Source organism: Leptopilina heterotoma, unplaced genomic scaffold (genome assembly GCF_015476425.1).
Source record: "Leptopilina heterotoma isolate Lh14 unplaced genomic scaffold, ASM1547642v1 Lhet_18, whole genome shotgun sequence".
Classification (NCBI taxonomy): Eukaryota; Metazoa; Arthropoda; class Insecta; order Hymenoptera; family Figitidae; genus Leptopilina; species Leptopilina heterotoma.
The window spans coordinates 207,339-228,906 of record NW_025110896.1 but is presented as its reverse complement, the minus strand read 5'-3'; the positions used below and the strand labels follow the sequence as shown (position 1 = coordinate 228,906).

The 21,568-nt window shown below is 24.8% G+C and overlaps 1 protein-coding gene across 4 annotated transcripts in view; it reads right to left on the bottom strand.

Annotated features, from left to right (window-relative positions):
• Nucleotides 1–6,880: 6,880 nt before the first annotated feature.
• Nucleotides 6,881–21,568, bottom strand: part of LOC122499912 (fibroblast growth factor 17-like) — a 212,834-nt gene continuing 198,146 nt past the window's right edge. For all 4 annotated transcript variants that reach the window (XM_043608492.1, XM_043608494.1, XM_043608491.1 and 1 more), the window contains exons 4-5: nucleotides 9,505–9,611; nucleotides 6,881–7,448 (exon numbers count right to left, since the gene is read on the bottom strand). In XM_043608492.1, the coding sequence (XP_043464427.1) occupies nucleotides 7,005–7,448; nucleotides 9,505–9,611 (551 nt within the window). In that variant the 3' untranslated portion in view covers nucleotides 6,881–7,004. The remainder of the gene's footprint in view (nucleotides 7,449–9,504; nucleotides 9,612–21,568) is intronic.

Here is a 21,568-nt window from a genome sequence, read left to right as displayed (position 1 = left end):
TTCAAGAATTGTCGGACCAAAAAAATGACTTAGATTTGATTTTGAAATTGATCCCCCCCCCCCAAAAAAAAAAGAAAAAAATAATCCTCCTCGTTTATTTTCGAGATCCTCGACGGAAAAAGGTGTTCTTAAATCAAAAGAAAACGTACCAAATATAATTTTTTCTTTGTTTTTTGAAAACAAATTTAAATAAAACCGTAATTAATTACCTACACAATTTCTACATTAAATTTACAAAAAAAACACATAAATACAAAAAAAAACATTCAGTGATTAAATCACTCTAAATTTTTCTCTACTTATAATTTAAAACTTAAAGGATTATAATCTTTTCATAAAAATTGTAAATTTTTTTTAAAAAAATTTCTAACTACTTTTTTTTGACTCAAAGATAATTTATTTTTTTTCAGATAATAATTTACAATAAGTTCCTTAAAAAACTACCGTGATATAATTTAATTTAGTTCAGTAATGATAAAAATTAAAATTATATCTTTTGACTGAGAAGACCCTTCTCCGCGTAGGTAATACGACTGTGTAATTACATTAAAAAAAAAAAATTGGGCCGTGTAACCGAAACGGAAGAGAATCAAGAAAAACAGGAAAGAGAGCAGTACAGTTTTTTTTGTACATACGAGGGAAAGGAAGGATCGGTCGGTTTTCGTAATACATACCTAAATTAATTTCAATAAATAAGCTACCTAGGGAGCGGATCTTTTTTTTTTGGGAGAAAGAGGCAGGCGCTCCTTAGATGACGATCCTGCAAAGGACCAAAGGGATGAGCGGAAGTCGTTTCACGGACATGGCAACTTTTTACCATTTTATTTTTGTTATCTCTGAAAAAAGAAGAATTTTCCTCGTGTTTTTTTTTGGATTTTTGTTTCGCTGGAATTTTTACAAACAGAAGGTTTTTTCTTGGAAAAAATTTTCTATTTGAAAGAATTCTTTTTTTAAGGTAAAAAAAAAAAATTTGTCAAAATATTTCGCCAGATAATTTTTTTCTGTAGTAAACTACAGAAAAAAATTATCTGACGAAATATTTTGACAAATTTTTTTACGATAGTTTACTACAGAGGGGAATTCTTTTCTGTAGTTTAGAAAAGAAGAAATTTTCTACAGTAAAAAATTTACTAGTTAAATCTTTATTTAAAAATTTTTTATTTGAAAATTTCTTCTGTACTAAATTTTACTAAAAAAGAATTTTTTTAGTAAAAAAAAATATTATTTTCTGTAGTTTACTACAAACGAAGAGTTTTAGCCAGTAGTTTACTAACGATGAGAATTTATATTATTTGTAGTTTACTACAAAGGAAAATTTTTTTTCTTCAATTTACTAAAGACAAAAATGTATTTCTTTGTAGTTTACTAAAAAACGAAAAGTTTATTTTTCTGTAGTTTACTAGAGACGAAAAATTTTGTCTGCAGTTTACTAAAGAAGAAAATTTTTTTTCTCTAATTTACTAAAGAGACGAAGATTTACTTCTTTGTAGTTTATTACAAACGAAAACATTCCTCTTCAGTAGTTTATTGAGAAAGAAAAATATTATTTTTGTAGTTAACTGAAAGTGAAATTTCTTCTTTAGTTTACTAACGACGAACATTTTTTTTCTGTAGTTCACTAAAGAAGGAAATTAATTTTTTTTCCAGTTAATTATAAAAAAAATTTCTTCTTTTGCGAACTACAAAAAAAATTCTAACTACGAAAAATATTTTTTTGTAGTTTACTAAAAACAAAATTGTTTTTCGTAATTACTAAAAAAAAAACATTCTTCTGTAGTTTACAAAAGATTAAATATTTTTGTCTATAGTTTTCTTAATTTTTTTGTAGTTTACTAAAGACAAAATTTTTCGTAGTTTACTAATGTCAAAAATTTTTTTTTCTTTAGTTTAATAAAAAGAAAATATTTTTCTGTAGTTTACGATAAACGGAATTTTTTTCTCTGGGGTTTATTACAAAAGAATTTATTTTTTCAGTAGTTTACTAGCAACAAATTTTTTTTGAAAAATCATATTTTCATTTCTTGTAGTTTACCAAAAATCAAAATTTTTTTTGGGAAAATCGAATATTTTTTTTCTTGTAGTTTACTAAAGACCAAAAATTTTTCCGTAGTTTACTAAAGGCCAACATTTTTTTTTTGTAGTTTATTACTAATTCCTCTTTCCAAAGTTTACTAAAGACGAAAAATTTTCTTATGTAGTTCACTAAAGATGCAAATTTAATTTGTTTTGTAGTTCACTAAAAAAGAAAAGTTTCTTTTTCTTTATCTGTAGTTTACTAGAGAAGTAAATTTTTTTCTGTAGTTTACTAAAAAAGAAAAGTTTCTTTTTCTGTGGTTCATTAGAGATGTAAATTTTTTTCTGTAGTTTAATAAAAAAGAACATTTTTTCCTGTAGTTTACTGGAGACAAACACTTTTTGTAGTTTTTGAAAAACAAAAATTTTTTTTACGGTAGTTTGTCAAAGAATATTTTTTTCTGTACTAAACTACAAAAAAAATTTTTTTTAAGGTAAACTACAAACGAAAATTTCCTTATTTTGTAGTTTACTACAGTCAAAAAATTTTTGAATCAAAAAAATCCCAAAAAAAAGTAAATTTTCAGACGAGAAAAAATGTAGTTTCTTCTGTTAAAAATTCCTTAAAATCAACTCGACTATTTTATCAATCGATTTATATTATAAATAAGTACCTCAAGTGTAATTTACCAATAAAAAGATCCGTATAAAATTTGATGATGAGGAAATCGTGAAACTCTTCCTTGGATCGTCATCACGTCATATTCTGTACCTAACCTAGTAATACAGTCTGCGATTAGCATCCTAAGGATTAAATTCATTCGCGGTAAAGTTACATATATATATATTACACACACTCATACATATTACACACTCATTATTTTTTTCACTCTCTCTCTCTCTCTCTCTCTCTCTCACTCACGCGTACAAGCAAATACGCACACAAGTGCAACATACATACATATACACCAGTTATTATTTGCATCCATGGTTTTTTTTTTTTTTTTTTTTTTTTTTTTTTCCTGAAAAATACTGTGGATTTTGACCATACATTTATATTTCCTCCATATAATAAAATGCGAAACCTGTTTTTAAAGGATTTTCACGGAATTCATTTTTCTCCAAAGTATATACTAAATGCTTAATGCTCAAAGTGAGGAATGTATTGGACAATATCGCCAGTTTACAGTTTATCGGCCATTGAATTTTATAGCAACATGATCGCGTCGGAATGAGAGTCTGAGATTTCACAATAAGAACATTGAAGAAAAAAGAAGAAACGAATTGGAGAAAAGAAAACATGAAAATTTACAATATGTGTGGTAAATTTTTTTTTTTTTTTTTTTTTTTTGCAAAAAAAATTGTTTAACAAAATTAATTTTTAAACTTTGATTTCGCTTCGATGGAGCAGGAAATAAAAATGTATTGAAGGAGAAATTATAATGTGTTCAGAATTGATTCATTAAAATTCTGATTTCAAAAAAAAAAATTGAATCTCGATTTTTCAATTGAAAATTCAGAATTGATTCCTTAAAAATTCATATCTGAAAAAATGGAATTTCTATTTAACGAACAAAAACGAAAGAAACAAAACGACTTGTAATACACAAAAAATATTAATGTCCAAAGAAAAGAAATTATTAAAAAAAAAAAAAAAAAAAAATTCAGCCCAAAACAAAAGTTTCCGAAAGAAAAAACCACAGGATTGCAATTATCACAGGTGTATATATACAAGTGCACACGTACAAACACATTAACATACTATTTTTAGGCGGCATAATAGCACAGCGAGCGAGAGTTTTTTTTTTTTTTTTTAATTCTTTTTTGCGCGACTTGAGCTCTATAGCGCAGACAAATGCGCAAAAAGGAGATAACGAGTGTAGCGCACACGTCGCGTCGCCCACATTGACTCTATGGTTTTGTTTATTTTCTTCATTTGTTTTTTAATATTATTATTATTATTATAATTAATATTATTTTTCTTCTGTTTCTCATTCTTTTTGACTGTTGGCGCTGATCTGGCGCGACGCGAGCAACCAGAATCACGGCCGGAGCACGAAGCCTTTTTTCGTCAGTCAAATATAATAATCATTACGCGATAAGATTATCAAGAAAAATATACGAAAGACTCGCAGCATACGCAAGTAATCAAGGACAGTAACGATTAAGCGATTACCAGCGAAGCATATATAATTTAATACAGTCATTTTTTTTCTTTTTCTTTTCTTTTCTTTTTTTTCTGTTTTTGGTCGCTAGTGATCAGCCGAACGAACTGAACTTGTATACAAATTGAATTTTTTTTTTTAATAACTTGACTCGATGCATTTTGGATTCGATAAAAGTGGAAATTAGAGCAAATTTATATTGTTTAAATTATTTATCAAACTTTGGAACAAAAAAAGTCGGTTCACATTTTCGGTACAAACGGGACTTGTGTTTTTGAAAATTCAAGTTCAATTTGTGGAAAAATCTTTTTCTTTGGGCTTTTTTGAAATTTGACAAAAATTCGACAACACAGAAAAAAGTGAGTGTTATTTTAACACTGAATTCGGTGTTAAAAGTGTCTGCATCAAACTTTAGCTCGGAAGTGTTATTTTAACACTGAAAATAAGGTAAATTTTCTATTATAGAAAATTTATCCTCACTAAAATTACCCTACCAAAATTTACCCGCATCAAAAACAACACTCGCTTTTCTCTGTGAAGAATTTTTTTAATAAAAAATTGTCAAGAGTGCAAAAAAAATTTTTGCGAGGTGCGAAAAAAAATTGCTTAAGCGGATATTATTTGTGTTTTTTTAAATATCAGTCCAATTTTTCATGCGGCGTTCATTTTCATCACGCTACACGTTAAAGAGATTTTTTCATTATTATTTTTAAACATTAAAGAGAATTTTTCGTTTTTTTTGTTGTTTTTTCGGTATTAAAAAAGGGGATTTCGAGGGAAACTATTTATTTTTTAAATGAGAGGAATATTTCGATCAACAAAATTAAAATTAAAAAAAGTAGTATTTTTACAATAAATAATGTTTGATAATAAATTATTTTTAAATAATGTGAGTATTACTACTTTTCTTTTTTTAAATAATAAACTTTTTCTATTTAAATATGAATTTAAATATTTTTTTTCTAACGAAAATTTGTTATTATTTTTTTTATTTTTTTTTAAATAATACAATTTTTCTACTTAAATATGAATTTAAATAGTTTTTTTCAAACGAAAATTTGTTATTATTTTTCTTCTTTTTTTTAAATAATAAAGTTTTTCTATTTAAATATAAATTTAAATAGATTTTTTCAACCAAAATTTGTTATTATTTTTCTTATTTTTTTTTAATAATAAACTTTTTCTACTTAAATATGAATTTAAATAGTTTTTTTCAAACGAAAATTTGTTATTAACTAATAAAAATAAAAAAAATAAGAATGAAAGAACAAAAATAATAAGAAAAATAGAAAAAAATTGGTAGAAAAATAATAATACTTACATATAATAGAAAAATAATAACATGAATTCTATTGTTCATAAATGAATATTGAAATAGAAAATAAAAAAAATAATATGAACACTAGAAAAAAATAATCAAAAAATTGAATAAGTAGAAAAAAATAATATAAATACTAGAAAAAAATAAGAAAATAATGTCATTGTAAAAAAAATAATAAATAATAGAAAGATATTACGAATACTACAAAAAAAAATAATAAACAAAATCATATTAATATAAAATTAAAAAATAATTCAAATGTAATAGAAAAATAAAAAAAGTGTTAAAAGAATAAAAAAATAAGAAAAGAATAAAAAAAGAATGCAAAAGGAGTAAAAAATAGTAATAAAAACAATAGAAAAATAGAAACACTAAAAAAATACTGTCAAAAAATAAAAAATGGGGGAAAGATAAGTAAAATAAATAAAAATTTCCCAAATAGAGATCAAATTATTCCTCGCGGATAAAAAATCAATTTTTCCTTAAATATTCCAAATTCCCATTGTGAATTTAATACCAAAAACCTAACAAACAGTAAAAATTAAAATCATAAATTATTATAAAAAATATAATAAATTATATTTATTAAAAAAAATTCTCTCTCAATTAATTATTTTCCGAGGGGATAAAATTAATACCACTTTGATTCATACCTTTTTTTTTAAATGCAGGGATGTTTTTTTCTTTTCATTTTTTAAAAATTATACTCTAAATTTCACCGTCGTGTACATTATCTCATCTTGCTGCTCTCTGTGTTTACAAATAGTATAAAAGCTCATTATTAGAATCCGATTAGAAGAATTTTCTCGTGTGATATTCGTAAGGCGCGTTGTCGAATCTTTCGCTGCATGTTTTTTTTTCTTTCTTCTTTTCTTTTAATTATTATTATTATTAATTATTATTTTTTCTTTTTGTTAAAGTTCTCTCGTGTTTTGAACACTGATTTTTGTGTTTTTATTTTTTAAATGCTAGACTTTAATTTTCGGGCAGACGCAACTCCGACCGGACTTGAAGTTTAGCCGATTGGATTTTTTTTTTCCTGGGACGTCCCACAAACTCGAATATATATATAAATATATATATAAATATTTATAATAAATATATTTATATTTTTGTATAAATATATTTAAAAAATACGTATATAAATTTGTGAAAAGGGCAAATAAATATATAATTGTAAACATATATTTAAATATATTTGTTTATGTGTATAATTATATATTTATTCACACAAAGACGCATGTACGTATATTTATAAATAATTTATTTATGAATATACGTTAATTTATAAATATTCGATTCATAAATATTTATATACGTAAAATAAATATTTTATTTATAAATTAAATTTATAAATTAAAAAATTTATAAATGGAAAAAATTTAGAAATATTATTTTTTTTTTGAATTTATAAATATTTATAAATATATAAATTTATGTATATACTCGGAGGGTCTCAGGATCTCACGGATGAGGCAGTCTTGATCCACGAGTCGTAAAACGGCTCAATACTTGCTCGCATGAAGAAAGAGACGACTCCCGTGCCTTCTTCGCAATATGGAATGATCCTCCTCGCGTAACTTCCATCGATTTGAATGCCGATGACGATGCATCGTCACCATTTGCCTTGTTCGACCGCCTAATTGTAGGGAATTTTTCGCAGCCCTCAAATTTGTCGACGCCTTTTTTAATTGTAAATTTGTCGATGGCTCGCGCGTTTCTCGCGCGCCCATATTCATTGTTACTTTATTATTGTGTTTCTCAATATCTGAATTTGGATTGTATTTGATAAAATTATAACACTCCTGTCGGCCGTGTGGATTTTTTATTGGTTTTCCCGCTTTATTGAAGCCAAGATATCGTGAACTGTCCGCTGCACTTCGATACCTCAGGTACGAGCCGTTATAAACTTCGTAGAATTGACACATCGGACCCTTGTGCTTCTTGGTCTGCAAAAAAAAATTTTTTTTTGTTTTTAAAATATAATTATTTTGCAATTTTAGTTCAATTTATTTTTGAATTTTTCAATTGTTATTATTTATTATTAATTTATTATTATCCATTATTATAAATTATTATCAATTATTATTTCAATTATTATTATTAGTCACTAGCAATTCTATTATTCAGAAGCAAAAACAAAAATTAATTCAATTTTTATGCTTCAATTATTTCTTATAAAAAAAGCAGAAAAGAAATCAGTTGAATTTTTCAATTCTCAAATTTGCTACAAAATTTTCGACTTCAAAAACAAAAAAGAATTTATTTAATTTCTATAATTCTCTTTCAACTAAAGAATTCTATTTCAATTATTTTAGAAAACTATTTTCTATTTCAATTCTTTAAGAAATTAAATTTGTTTAATTCAATTCTTTTTTGCTTTTCAATTCTCAGAATTGATACAAGTACAAAATTTTTGAATTCAAAAGTAAAAAAAAATTATTTAATTTCTATAATTCTCTGCCAACTCGAGAATTCTATTTCAATTTTAGAAAACTATTTCTATTTCAATTCCATTTTAATTTTTCAATTCTCTAATTTACTACAAAATTTTTGTAATCAAAAACAAACAGGAATTCAATTAATTTTTTTATTTTTTGTTTCTCTAATTTTCTAATAAATTCTCTAAATAAAAGAAAAAAAATAAGTTTTATTTCAATTCCATTTTAATTTTTTAATTCTCTAATTTACTACGAAATTTTTTTATTCAAAAACAAAAAGGAATTCAATTAATTTTTTTATTTTTCAATTCTCTAATTTTCTAATAAATTCTCTAAATTTAAGAAGAAAAAAATCAGTTCTATTTCAATTGTATTTTAATTTTTCAATTCCCTATTTTCTACAAAATTTTTGCATACAAAAACAAAAAGGAATTCAATTAATTTTTTTATTTTTCAATTCTTTTATTTCTTTAATAATTTCTCTAAATTAAGGGAAAAAAATCAATTCTATTTCAATTTCATTTTAATTTTTCAATTCTCTAATTTACGACGAAATTTGTTTATTTAAAAACAAAAAGGAATTTAATTAATTTTTTTTTATCTTTCAATTCTCTAGATTTCTAATAAATTCTCTAAACTAAAGGGAAAAAATAAGTTCTATTTTAATTTTAATTGAATTATTTAAAATTCTATTTCAATTTTAGAATTTCTTCTAATATTTCAATTTTTCAATTCTCTGATTTGATACTAAATCTTTTAATTAAAAACAAACATGAATTCAATTAAATATTTATTATTCAATTTTCTAATTTGCTACTAAATTTTGTAATTCAAAGAAAAATATAGAAATTATTATCTACTTTAATTCCAATTTCTTTTTTACCAATTCTGAAATTTTTCCTACTAAATTTGCTAATGCTAAAGTAAAAAAATCAAATCTAATTTAATTTTTATTTTTCAATTCACAAATTCTCTAGTTTGCTACCTAATTCTTAAATTCAACAACAAAAAAGGAAATCAATTCTTTAATTTATTTGTTCAATTTTCTATTTGCTATTAAAACCTTAATGAAATAGCGAAAAAAGAAACTAATTTTTAGTTAATTGAATTTTCTTTTTTCAATTCTCAAATTTTTCTTTCTAAACTTTATAATATTAAAGCAAAAAAAATCAATTCTAATTCAATTCAATTTTCATTTTTTAATTCCTTGAATTCTCTAGTTTATTACTAAATTCTTGAATTCAAAAACGAAAAGGAAATCAATTCTTTAATTTTTTTTTCAATTTTCTAATTTGCTATTAAATTTTTAATTGAAAAGCAAGAAAGAAAATTAATTCTTATTTAATTGCATTTACATTTTTCAATTCTCTAATTTCTGCTACTAAATTTTCAAATACTAAATTTGAATTTCAGGATAGTAATAAATTGTAAATTTGGATGACCAAACAACATTTCTAAGTTGCAAATAAAAGTATGAAGAGACAAGAAAACTAAGTAAGAATTTAAAGTAAGTAAAATAAAAATTGCAAAAAAAAAAAAAATTCACAAAGTAAAATATATTTACCAGGCCGACTAGTTTCCACTTCTTGTTGAAGCAAATGTATCTTTGACTCTTATCGGCAAGGATATATAGCTTTCTACTAAAATCCTCTGATTGTGTCGTCAACGATTCTGAAACAGAAGAAAATTACAAATTCATTAATTTTTTTTTGTATTTGTTTTCTTTTTTCGAATAATCAAAATCATATTATGGGCAAAAACTGAAATATTTTTTTTTCAATTTTTAAAAGTCAATTTTCTCCTAATAGTTTTTTTTTTAATTCTTAAAAGTCAATTTTTTCCTAATCGTTTTTTTTAATTCTTAAAAGTCCATTTTTTTCCTATAATAGTTTTTTCAATTCTCAGAATTGAATTTCTATTTTTTGTGTAAAGTAGTAAATTAATAATTAGAGAATACTTGAAAATTGACACTATATTTTTTAAAAATACCGTTTATTGAGCAAACGAGTCAAAAAAAAAAAAAAAAAATTCTTCTGCAAAACAGGGACAATTATCGATGCAAAATTCCTCTTGACAATTTTAACATGTTTTTTTTTTTGCCTGACCTGTGCAGACTTCTTGAAGATGTCAAAGAAACCGTCTACTTGTTCTGTTTCCACGTAATCTGTGTATAGGCATTCGCGACGAATTGCGATCTTGTGTTTGAAGAGGCGGAAATGAGAGGAGAGGTGAAGAGAGAAAAAAGAGAGAAAGGGGCGAAAAGAGAGACAGAGAGGGAAATAGACAAAAAGAGAGAAGAGGAGAAAAATACAGAAAGGGGGAAAAAGATAGAAAGAGGGAAAAAGACAGAAAGAGAGAAAAAGACAAAAAAGGAAAAAGAGACAGAAAGAGAGAAAAAGAGGGAAAAAGAGAAAAATAGAGAAAAAGACAGAAAGGGAAAAAGAGACAGAAAGAGAGAAAAAGACAGAAAGGGAAAAAGAGACGAAAAGAGAGAAAAAGACAAAAAGAGAGAAAAAGGCAGAAAGAGAGAAAAAAAGGGAAAGAGAAAAAGACAGAACCAGAGAAATATAGAGGAAAAGAGAGAAAAAGACAGAAAGAGGGAAAAAGAAGCAAAGAGAGAAAAAGAGAGGGAGGCAGTTTTCCAAGAAGAGACATTTATGACGTGCGTTGTACCTACTTCGGCAAGGCCCTCTCCTGATTCTTCTTTAAATTTTACTACTACACAGAGAGACTTCCGAGTGAGGCGAGAGACGCTAAGAAAAGAAGAAAGACGTGCGGCTAGTTGGTGCTAATGAAGGGGACACAGACGGGCCCGTGTGTACTCTGCCACTTAGCGTTGGAACTTGGACTTCGAAGTGCACACTGGCCACTCATGAGTATGTACCATCTTTCGTACCAAGATTACGAAACACGCCAAGAGAACGTCAAGCGAGTGCTTAGTGTCCTTTGTTCTAGAAATATCAAAAAAAAAGAAAAAGAAAAAAAAAATTCGAAAAATATCCCTAACACCGTGTTCAAGTTTCGCTCCCTCACCCAGAGAACAATTTTATTTAAACCAAATAAATTAAAGAGAAAAAAATTAAGAAAAAAATTGAAAAATCATATCCACATAGGAACACGTACGAGTAAAATATGAGATAAATTCCTCCCCCTTATTTTCTCTTTAAATTTTTCTCCCTTGTTTCATCCCCCTCTCTCTCTCTCTTCTTCTGGCCCCACTATACAATAGTCTCTTATCCTTAGCGAGTCCCTCCCACCGGTTATTATCGAGGGTAATCGTGCCTAAAAAGTCGGTGTCCGCTTTTGATTAAAATTGGCTTTTAATTCATTTGGCAGCCTCTAATCTCGTGGCGGCTCCGATCAGAAGACTCTGTTCTCGCAAAATCTCCGCTCTCCATACCAAACGTAAACGGGTCAGGAAGGAGAGAGAGAGTCCATGAATAAATTCCTTCGCGTTGCTTTTCACCCTATATACGTATATGTTTATAATGGTTGATCGTTTTCAACGCAGCAAACTTTCCAAAGCGCAAGTAAAAGCGATTTACCCTCGGCAATCTAGACATTTTATTATTTCCTGTAGTTCCCAAGTGTTTTTTATTTCTTCTTCGATAAAGCGCAAAAATTATTGATGAAAACATTCATTTTATGAATTTTTGCAAAATAAGGATTTCTTTTATTGAGTTATTATTTTTAATTATTTCAGTACATGGACATTTTTTATGTAAAATTAAATCAGGCCTTAGACTCACGCGACTGCTGAAATTTATTACTTTTTGAAAATTTTTCCATCTCAAAAAACAATATTTATTTTTATGTAAAAAATTAAATTTTTAGAATTCATAGGAAAATTCTAACTTTAAAAGAGTTACGTTTCCAATTTTCATAAATTAATTCACTTCAAACAGTTACAATTTAAAATTTTATAAAATTTCAATATTGAATGATTTTAACTTAGAGTTTTGAAAAATTTTAATAATTCAAAATCTTCTAAAATTAGTTAAATTTGGCACATTTAATTTGTCATATTTAATTAATTATTAAAAATAATGGATTTACAGACGAATTTCAGTTAAAAAACCCAAAAAGAAAAATTGAATTTTGATCGAAGAAGTTACAAATAATTGCAGAAATTCAATTATTTTCAAAAGTAATAAAATTCTTATCACAAAATTCAACTGTAAATTTACAAAAAAATCTCGACAAAATCCCAACTATTTTCTTTAGAAATAAAAAAATTCTTCTTCAAAATTCAATTATTTGAAAAAATAATAAAATTCTTATCACAAAATTTCAATTATTTGTTTTAAAAATTTAAATAAAATTCTATGCAAAATTTCAATTACTTTCAAAAGTTTTTCGCAATTCAATGAATTTTAATATTTACTATTTTCATAAAATTTCGCAAACGAATTCAATTATTTAAGAAAAAAATTGATAAAATTCATCCAAAATTCAATTATTTTCATAAAAAATAAAATTTCTACAGGAATTCAATTAATTTAGAATACTATTTAGAATATTTAGAATAAATTTTTTCGAAAAACTCAATTATTTCTCAAAATTTTTATTCTATTCTTCACAATAATTCAAATACTTTCACTAATAATAAAATTTTTCATGGAAATTCAATTTTTTACAAAAATTTTTGATCAAATTCTAAGCAAGAATTCAATTATTTTCATAAATAATTAAACTCATCAAAAAATTTCAATGATTTTTAATAATATTTTTTAATTAATCAATCGAAAAATTCAATTATTTTCCCAAATAAAGTTTTCCACAAGAATTCAATTATTTAAAATAAAATTTTCATAATAATTCAATTATTTTCATAAATAATAAAATTCTTCTCAGGAATTCAATTATTTTCAAAAATTTTAATAAAATTCTTGTCAAAATTTCAATTATGCATAAAATGGTTATATTTTCTACTTTTTAATCAAAATTTATTAACTATTAACAATTTTCTAGTATTATTAATTTATTATAAATAAAAAGCAAAAAAATTTGTATAATTTAAATCAGTCAAACGAAATTTGTTATAAAAAAGCGTATAAAAAACAAAATGGTTATATTTTTTATTTGTTAATCATAATTTTTTTAAAAATTGTCAAATTTGTAATATTATTTTATTATAAAAATCATGAAAAAATACCAGCATATTTTTGATTTGTCAAACAATATTTTTTAAAAGAAAAAAAAACAAAAGCATATAACTAACTTCAAACTGCGGACGAAAGAATACGGAGATTATTGTAGTTAATAATAATTTATTATTAATTTTAGGTATAATTATTTTTATTATTAATATTATTAATATTAATATTGTTGCTACCATTATTTATTTACTTCATAATTTTTTAAATATTAATCATTAAATCGCATCAATCATATGTTCGACGTGGTGAGAAACAGGAAATACGAAATTGCGATCTAAATTGAAAAATGAATAATAATCGAAGAAAATGAACGATTTTGCAATGTTATAAGTTATAAATGCAGGATGTGATTTAACCTTTCGTGAAATAATAGTTACACTGGTTGATTAGTGACGTTTAGAGGTTTGTAATTTTTAATTGCAGTTTGCAATTAATAAACAATTAGAAATATGAACTTTCAACGATCAGCGATTATATACTTGGAATATCAGAAGAGTACAAGGTGATTTGAGAGAGAGCACCAATTAATTGCAGTGCTGCTACTAATTAATTGTATCCACCGCGCGATGGGACACCCGATTGCGTATATGGGAAACTGCGCTCGCGAGAGGAGCTATTTGTTCCTTCGCTTCATCACACCTCCATTTCTCTCTCTTAATAATAATAATATTAATGTTTCTCTCTCTCTCTCTCTCTTGAACAAGAAAAAGAAATTTTTTTTCTCTCTTGAACAAGAAAAAGAGGGTTTTTTTTTCTCTTGAACGAGAAAAAGAGATAATTTTTTCTCTCTTGAACGAGAAAAAAAAATAATTGTTTTTTTCTCTTGAACGAGAAAAAGAGTATTCAAATTGTTTTACAATTTTTTTTTCTTATTTTATTCTAATTAAAAAAAATAATTAAAAAATCAAAAGAGAAATGGTGCGTTGTGTAAAATATAAAAAGAAAGGGAAGGATTGTGTGCGTGTGACAAAATTGATAAAGTGGAATACTTCATCAGAGTATTTTCCTCCAGGAGCCGATGAACAAAGTCATCCTCGATATGACTATTCAAGTGCGATAGTCGATAACGGTTTGGTTTTGAATACCAATTATAAAGCGGATGTCCTATACTATATATATGTATGCATCTTGTCACGACTTAATTAATTTAAACACTCGATTAATTAAAGCAGCGCCCAACTGTTCACGCAAAACATGAAAAACATTTTAATCGAATAGAAAGCTTCAATTTGATATAGAGAACGATAAGCCTAATGAATATATATATATATATACTCTTTCCAGTGAAGATTTTTTTTTACCGCGCACAAAACTTCGTAATTAATTTCGTAACTAATTTCGTAATAAAGAAAATAATTTTCCATTTTTCGAGAGGAGTCAAAAAACAAAAAATTTACGAAACTTTTCAATTTATTCGAATAATTATTATACATTTTCGAAATGTGAATAATTATTTGTTTATGGGGTTTTAATTTTAATTTATTTTATATTATTAAAATAGTATTACTGAAAATTCTTGAACATTATTTTCATCATTTATATATGTATACAATTATTATTTTCTAGAATTTAAAACAAAAATTCTTCTTTGAATCAATTATTTTTAATAGTTTTTGAAAAAATTCTTAAAGAACTTTTTTTTTCTTCGATTACTTCGATTATACTGAAATTCTCAATTAACAATTTTTTACTCCAAAAGAAATTAATTATTTTCAAAAGTTGTTAAAAAAATTCTTCGTATAAATTAAATTTTAAGAATCATATTCAATTATTGAAGAAATTATTTATTTTTGTATTTAAATAATTGAATTCTCGTAGAATTTTCTAATAAAAAAATGATTTAAAAATTTATTTTCAGTTAAAATTTTGGATAATAATTTTAATATTAAAAGCATTAAAGCATGAATTTTTAGAAATAATTGAATTTTGAAAAGGTTTCGAATTCAAATTATTGGAAATGGTAGTTGGATTTTTCGACTAAATTTTTTTCAGTGTATATTTTTTCCAAGATTTTTTTTTACTTTTTTTCTTTCTTTTTTTAAGTTTCTTGTTACAAAATCGATAACAGTTACAGTCAATGGCAATGAACATAAAGAAAGAAGTAAATTTTATTGTTTCCAATGGAGCAAAGATTTGCAGAGCGGTAAATTACTTTGAAACTGCGCACACCAAATATATCTTTAAAAGTAGTGTAGATAATTTTCGAGAGACCAAATATTTTTCAAAAAGAATTCTTTTGAAATGATTACATGTTTTTTTTTTTTTTTTTTTTTTTTTTTTTTGAACGAGAAACAGTTTGAACAATTTGAGAAAACTAAGAACATTTTGAGATATAAAAAAGTAAAAGTTGATACGTCTAGAAAAAAAAGTAGAGAAAAGATTGAAAAAGATTTGAAATCTTTTTGAAGGAACAGTAAAAATATGCGTTTAAAAGTAGTAAATGCGAAAATCTTGAGAAATGTGTTATATACACATACGATTCTTAACTTTGGAATCTATAGTTTTCTTAGTCAAAGTTTATGTTCTCTCGTCAACAAAAATTTACGATAAAGCGCGCAATCAAATCAAGAACTTGTTCAAAGTGTCTCTTTTACGATATATTCAACTGCTGTAATTTTGCAAAAGAAGTTCCAAATAACTCGTTAAGTTTGAGGGTTACGATTTATACTGGACATTGTTCTGGATTATATGGATGATTCTTTCTGAAAGTCACATTTTGGTTGTGTTGATTAATTTCGCAATCGGTATTTTATATTTATTTTATAAAGTTAAATTATTTTTATACTCTTTAAAATTTGAATTTTAAATAATAATTAAAATTTCACATTAATTTAATTATTTACAAAGTTTTTTATAAATTTTTTCACAATAATTTAATTATTATCAAAAATAATAAAAATGTTTACAAATATTCAATTCTTCTGAAATCTAATAATATTCTTCACAAGAAATTCAATTATTTACAAATTTTTTTTTTAAAATATCGTCAAAATTTCAATTGTCTTTATAAATAAAAAAATTCTTTGCAAAAATTCAATTATTTTCAAAATTTTTTTTAAAATTCTTATCAATATGTCAATTATTTTCAACATTTTTTCTAAATTCAATGATTTTCAATATTTATTGAAATAAAATTTTCCAAAAGAATTCAATTATTTAAAGAAAGTTTTTATAAAATTCTACTCAGAAATTCAATTATTTTGAGGGATTTTAATAAAATTCTTTGCATAATTCAATTATTTTCATAAATATCAATATTCCTCGCACAAGAATTCAATTATTTTCAAAAGCAATACAATTTTTCTATGAATTTTAATTATTTTCAGAAATTTAAAAAAAACCCTCGTCAAAATTTCAATTATACATTTATAAATAACAAAATTCTTCGCCGAAATTCAATTATTTTCAAGAAATTTTCTCAATTTAGAGATTTACAATGTCTATAACTTTATTAAAATTCATCAAAAGATTTCAATTATTTAATTAAAATTTTACTGAAATTTATAATATTAAAGAAGTTTATAACAATTTTTGAAAATAATATTGAAAACTTTTTGAAGAATTTTATTAAGATTTTTAAAAATAAATAAATTCCTGAGAAGAATTTAAATAATAATTTATAAAAATAATTGAATTTCGGTGAAGAATTTTGTTATTTATAAATGTAATTGAAATTTTGACGAGGTTTTTTTTCTTAAATTTCTGAAAATAATTGAATTTAGTAGAAGAATTTTATTACTTTTGAAGATAATTAAATTCTTGTGCAAATAATATTAATATTAATATTGGCATTAAAATTTTTGAAATAATTAAATACATATGTATTTAAAAAAATTCTACTAATTTCAACAGAATTGAAATTAAAATTTAAAAAAAAACTTTTGCAGAATTAATTAAAAATTTTTGAAAATTTTATTTATTGAATAATTGAATGTTTCTTAAAACTGAATTCTTTCGTCAAGTTTTAATAAAATTTTCAAAAATAAATTGCATTTTTCGAGGAATTTACTTAAAATTGTATTAAAAATATTGTAAATTCTGCGATTGAAAATAATTGAATTTCTAAATCGAAATGTTATATTATTTATGAAAATAATTGAATGTTTTCGTAGAATTGTATCAACAAATTTTTTTCAATAATTACATTTTTTGATCAATTTTATGAAAATAGCTTGAAAATCATTGAATTGCGTAAAACTTCAGAAAAAAATTGAAATTTCGCAAAAGAATTTTATTTAAATTTTTTAAAATAATTGAATTCTTGGCGAAAAATTTTATTATTTATGAAGATAATTGAAATCTTGGCAAGAATTTTATTAAAATTTTTAAAAATATTTGAATTTTGAAGCAAAATTTTATTATTTATGAAGATAATTGAAATTTTGGCAAGCATTTTATCAAATTTTTTGAAAATAATTGAATTTTGAAGCATAGTTTTATTATTTATGAAAATAATTGAAATTTTAACAAGAATTTTATTAAAATTTTTGAAAATAATTGAATTTTTGGCGAAAAATTATATTATTTATAAAGATAATTGAAATTTGACAAGAATTTTATTAAAATTTATGAAAATAATTTAATTTTGAAGCGAGATGTTTGTTAAAATTTTTTTAAATAATTGAATTTCTTCGAAAAATTTTATTAATTTTTGCAAAAATAACTGAATTTTTGTGATGAATATTGTTTATTAATGAAAATACTTGAATTTTGCAAAGATTTCTATTAAAATCCCTAAATATAATTGAATTTCTGTGAAGAATAATTTTCTTATTTATCAAGATAATTGGGTTAAAACTTTGGAAATAATTTAATAATATTAAAAAATTCATACTGGTCAGAAATAGAAACAAATTTTGAATGTTTTGTATTAGAATTCATGGTAGTTTTATAGTTTAAGAGGCATACGAAAAAAGACACAAAAAATTCAGAATTTTCTTATGAATTCTAAAAATTTAATTGTTTCCAGTACTTTTAATAAAAATCCCTGACTTTTCCCTGATTTTCCAGACCAATTCTACTTTCCCTGACTTTTTCCTGAATTCCCAGATTTCCCTGACCTATGGCAACCCTTTCAAATCTACTAGAAATTTTTTTGAGTCTAAGATTCGTAATAATTGAAATATTAAAAAATGGTAATTAAAAAAGAATTTAAAGATGAAAAATTATTAAACAGAGTGCGGGAAGAGAAAAAGAGAAGAAGAAGATGAAGAAGAAGAAGAAGAAGAGGAATGAGAGCCACTGATGTGTCAGAAATTTGCAGCATCGCATAAACGTTATGAAAGGTATAATTCGAAAAGAGAATATAAAAGAGAAAAGAGAGAATGATAAAGAAAGCATTTGAGCGTCGAAGGAGGTTAACTCTTGTTATGAAGGTGCATATGGTGACCCTATCATTAACACCTAAACGGACGCTTTGCTTGGTAAACTGGCATCAGCTCTTTTCATCTTTTTCAACCAGAACCAGAAGCGTTGCATGTGTTCCATACCAAGATATCGCAGGAGCCGAGCGCGAGCGCGAGCGCTCGAGTGGTGACCGAGAGAGCTTACGCTCACTTCAAGATGTGGATCAAAGGTGCGACAGGTGAAGTCTCGTTTACCTGGCTGACATGCTAATCACAGACCCTTAGACTGCTAGAATAATTAAATTTCAAGCGTGTTATGAATTTATGGTGTTGCGCGCTCCTTCAATTATTAGATGCTGCAAAAATATATATCTTTTTCTTCAAATCTTTTACTTTTTACACTTCATATTTTCACAAAGCACAAACTGTCGAAATTTCTTACAATAATTATTACTATTAATCAAAAATATAATACTGCATAATTAATTTATTTTTAATTACTTTCTTAGATTTAACTAATTTAATTCTTTATTTTCTTCAACAAGGAATAAATTATAATTATTAATTTTATTATTAACTTTATTCATTTTTGTATGTAAATAAGTAAAACTAATATTCAATTATATCTACGAAATGCGAACATTAATCAATTAACCGATTTGCGCATCATTGTTATTCCCTTTCATACGCTCGAAATAAAGATTAGAAAGTACTATATATTACCCAATCTAATATAATTCATCTATTAAGATCCATTAAATGATTTTATAATGTAATTTTAATGAGATATTGTTCGGCATTCAATAAAGAAAAACATTTAGGATATCATTGCGGCTTCTTTTTCATTTTCATTTTTTTTTTTTCTCTTTTTTTGTTGCGTGTAAATAGTATTCTTACGACCCCATTTCTACGTTAATCAGGGAGCTGCTGCCATTGAGTATATATTATAATATGAGAAGTACTTTTCTGGCCTCTGTGTACAGATGCATATCTCCCATCAATGTATATAAGTACGTTTTCACAAACACAGAATGAATATGTATTAAAACTTTCGGTGAAAAGCATATCTTGAAAAAAGATCACGAAAATGATTACATATTTACCATTATACCACTATATATATTCAATTTTTAGCTTTCAAATGGTTTTATTTTTTAATTGAAAAACCTTCAACGCTCACTCTCTCAAATTGAATCGAATCTTATCAGCTTTAAAATTTTATTGCACTATAAGTTGTTTTGGAATGCAACTGCGGTAGATTTTAATTATTGTTACTTACTGACGATATTTACTTTTCTTATAGTACGCAATTTTAGATTATTTTCCCATATTGTTTCATTTTATTGATTAATTATCGTTTTTTTTTTAAATTTTAAGTGATCTAATTATTTTTTCTATGAGGTATTTATTACTGCTGTAGATATTAATTTCTTTATGGGGTATTTTTCTATAAAGTATTCTAGTAGAGTAATTTTTTATTGGGGTATTTTTTAGAAGAGTTTTTTTTTTATTGGACTATTCTTCTAGCAGAGAATTTTTCTATTAAAGTATTTTTCTAGTAGAGTATTTTTCTATTAGAGTATTTTTTCTGATGGAGTATTTTTCTAGTAGAGTATTTCTTTAGTAGAGTATTTTTTCTATTGGAGTATTTTTCTAGTAAAGTTAGTTTTCTATAGAATAATTTTTAAGTAGAGTATTTCTCTATTAGAGTATTTTTTCTGTTGGAGTATTTTTCTAGTAGAGTACTTCTTTAGTAGAGTATTTTTTCTATTGGAGTATTTTTCTAGTAAAGTTAGTTTTCTGTAGAGTAATTTTTAAGTAGAGTATTTTATTTCTATTTTATTCTATTAGAGTATTTTTTCTATTGGAGTATTTTTTCTGTTTGAGTATTTCTCTAGTAGAATATTTTTTTGATTGGAGTATTTCTCTAGTAGAATATTTTTTCGATTGGAGTATTTCTCTAGTAGAATATTTTTTCGATTGGAGTATTTTTCTATTAGTATATTTTTTCAAGTTTACTGTTCAGTAACCAATAAATTTTTGATGGAAAAAATCAAAACATTTATATTTTTACTATGCGGAGTACAAAATAAACTTGAGGAAAAAAAATTAGTTAAGTTTCATAAATCTGTATACATAACATATATAGAAACTGCGTTAAAATGAGAATATGAAGAAATTTATATATAAAACAATTTTGAAAGTCGATAAATTCAATTCTCAATATGAGGTCTTAGTCAAAATCAAAGAAGAAGAAAAGGAGTGTATTGGAGTTGTGGGAGAATTTTGTCCAAGAATTGAGCCCCCCTGCACAGTTTGCAACCGAATTCCAATGATCGTTTTATCGTTTCTCGACGAGAGTTGATTTGCTGTAGATTTCAAGTCGAGACGACCTCCCTTTGGGCTTTCAAAAAAAATTCAAGCCAAGGGTTGTCTCAATATTCTTCATCGGCTCTTCTACTCTTTCCCTGTTTTTTTACTATACGACGAATAGTAGAAAAAATACTGCACATGGTAGAAAAATTGTGAGGAGAAACTCTACTAAAAGAGTAGAAAAACTCTACTACAAATAGTAGAAAAAAGTGATAAACTCTACCATAAAATGTAGAAAAAGTGCAAGAGACTGAAATTCACTTCTACTTTTTGTAGTACATTTTTTCTCTATCTTTTTCTACTTTTTGTTGTAGAGTTTCTCTCTCTTCCTCTTTGCCTAGAAAATAGTGAGAAAAACTCTACTACAAACGATAAAAAAAGAAGAGGGGGAGATAAACTCTACAACAAAAAATAGAAAAGTAGAGATTGAAATTCTACAGCAAAAAATAGAAAAGCAGAGATTGAAACTCTACAACAAAAAATAGAAAAGCAGAGATTGAAATTCTACTAATAAAAGTAGAAAAGAAGAGAGAGAGAAACTACCACAAACAGTAGAGAAAACGAAAGATAAACTCTAATACAAAAAGTAAAAAAGGGAGAAAGAGGGTAAATCTATAAAATGTAGAAAAAAGAGAAAATCTCTACAAGAAATTGTAGAAAATGAAGAGTTAGGGAGAGAAAGAGTAACTCTACTACAAACAGTAGAGAAAAAAAGAAACTCTGCTATAGAAAGTAGAAAACGAGAAAGAGA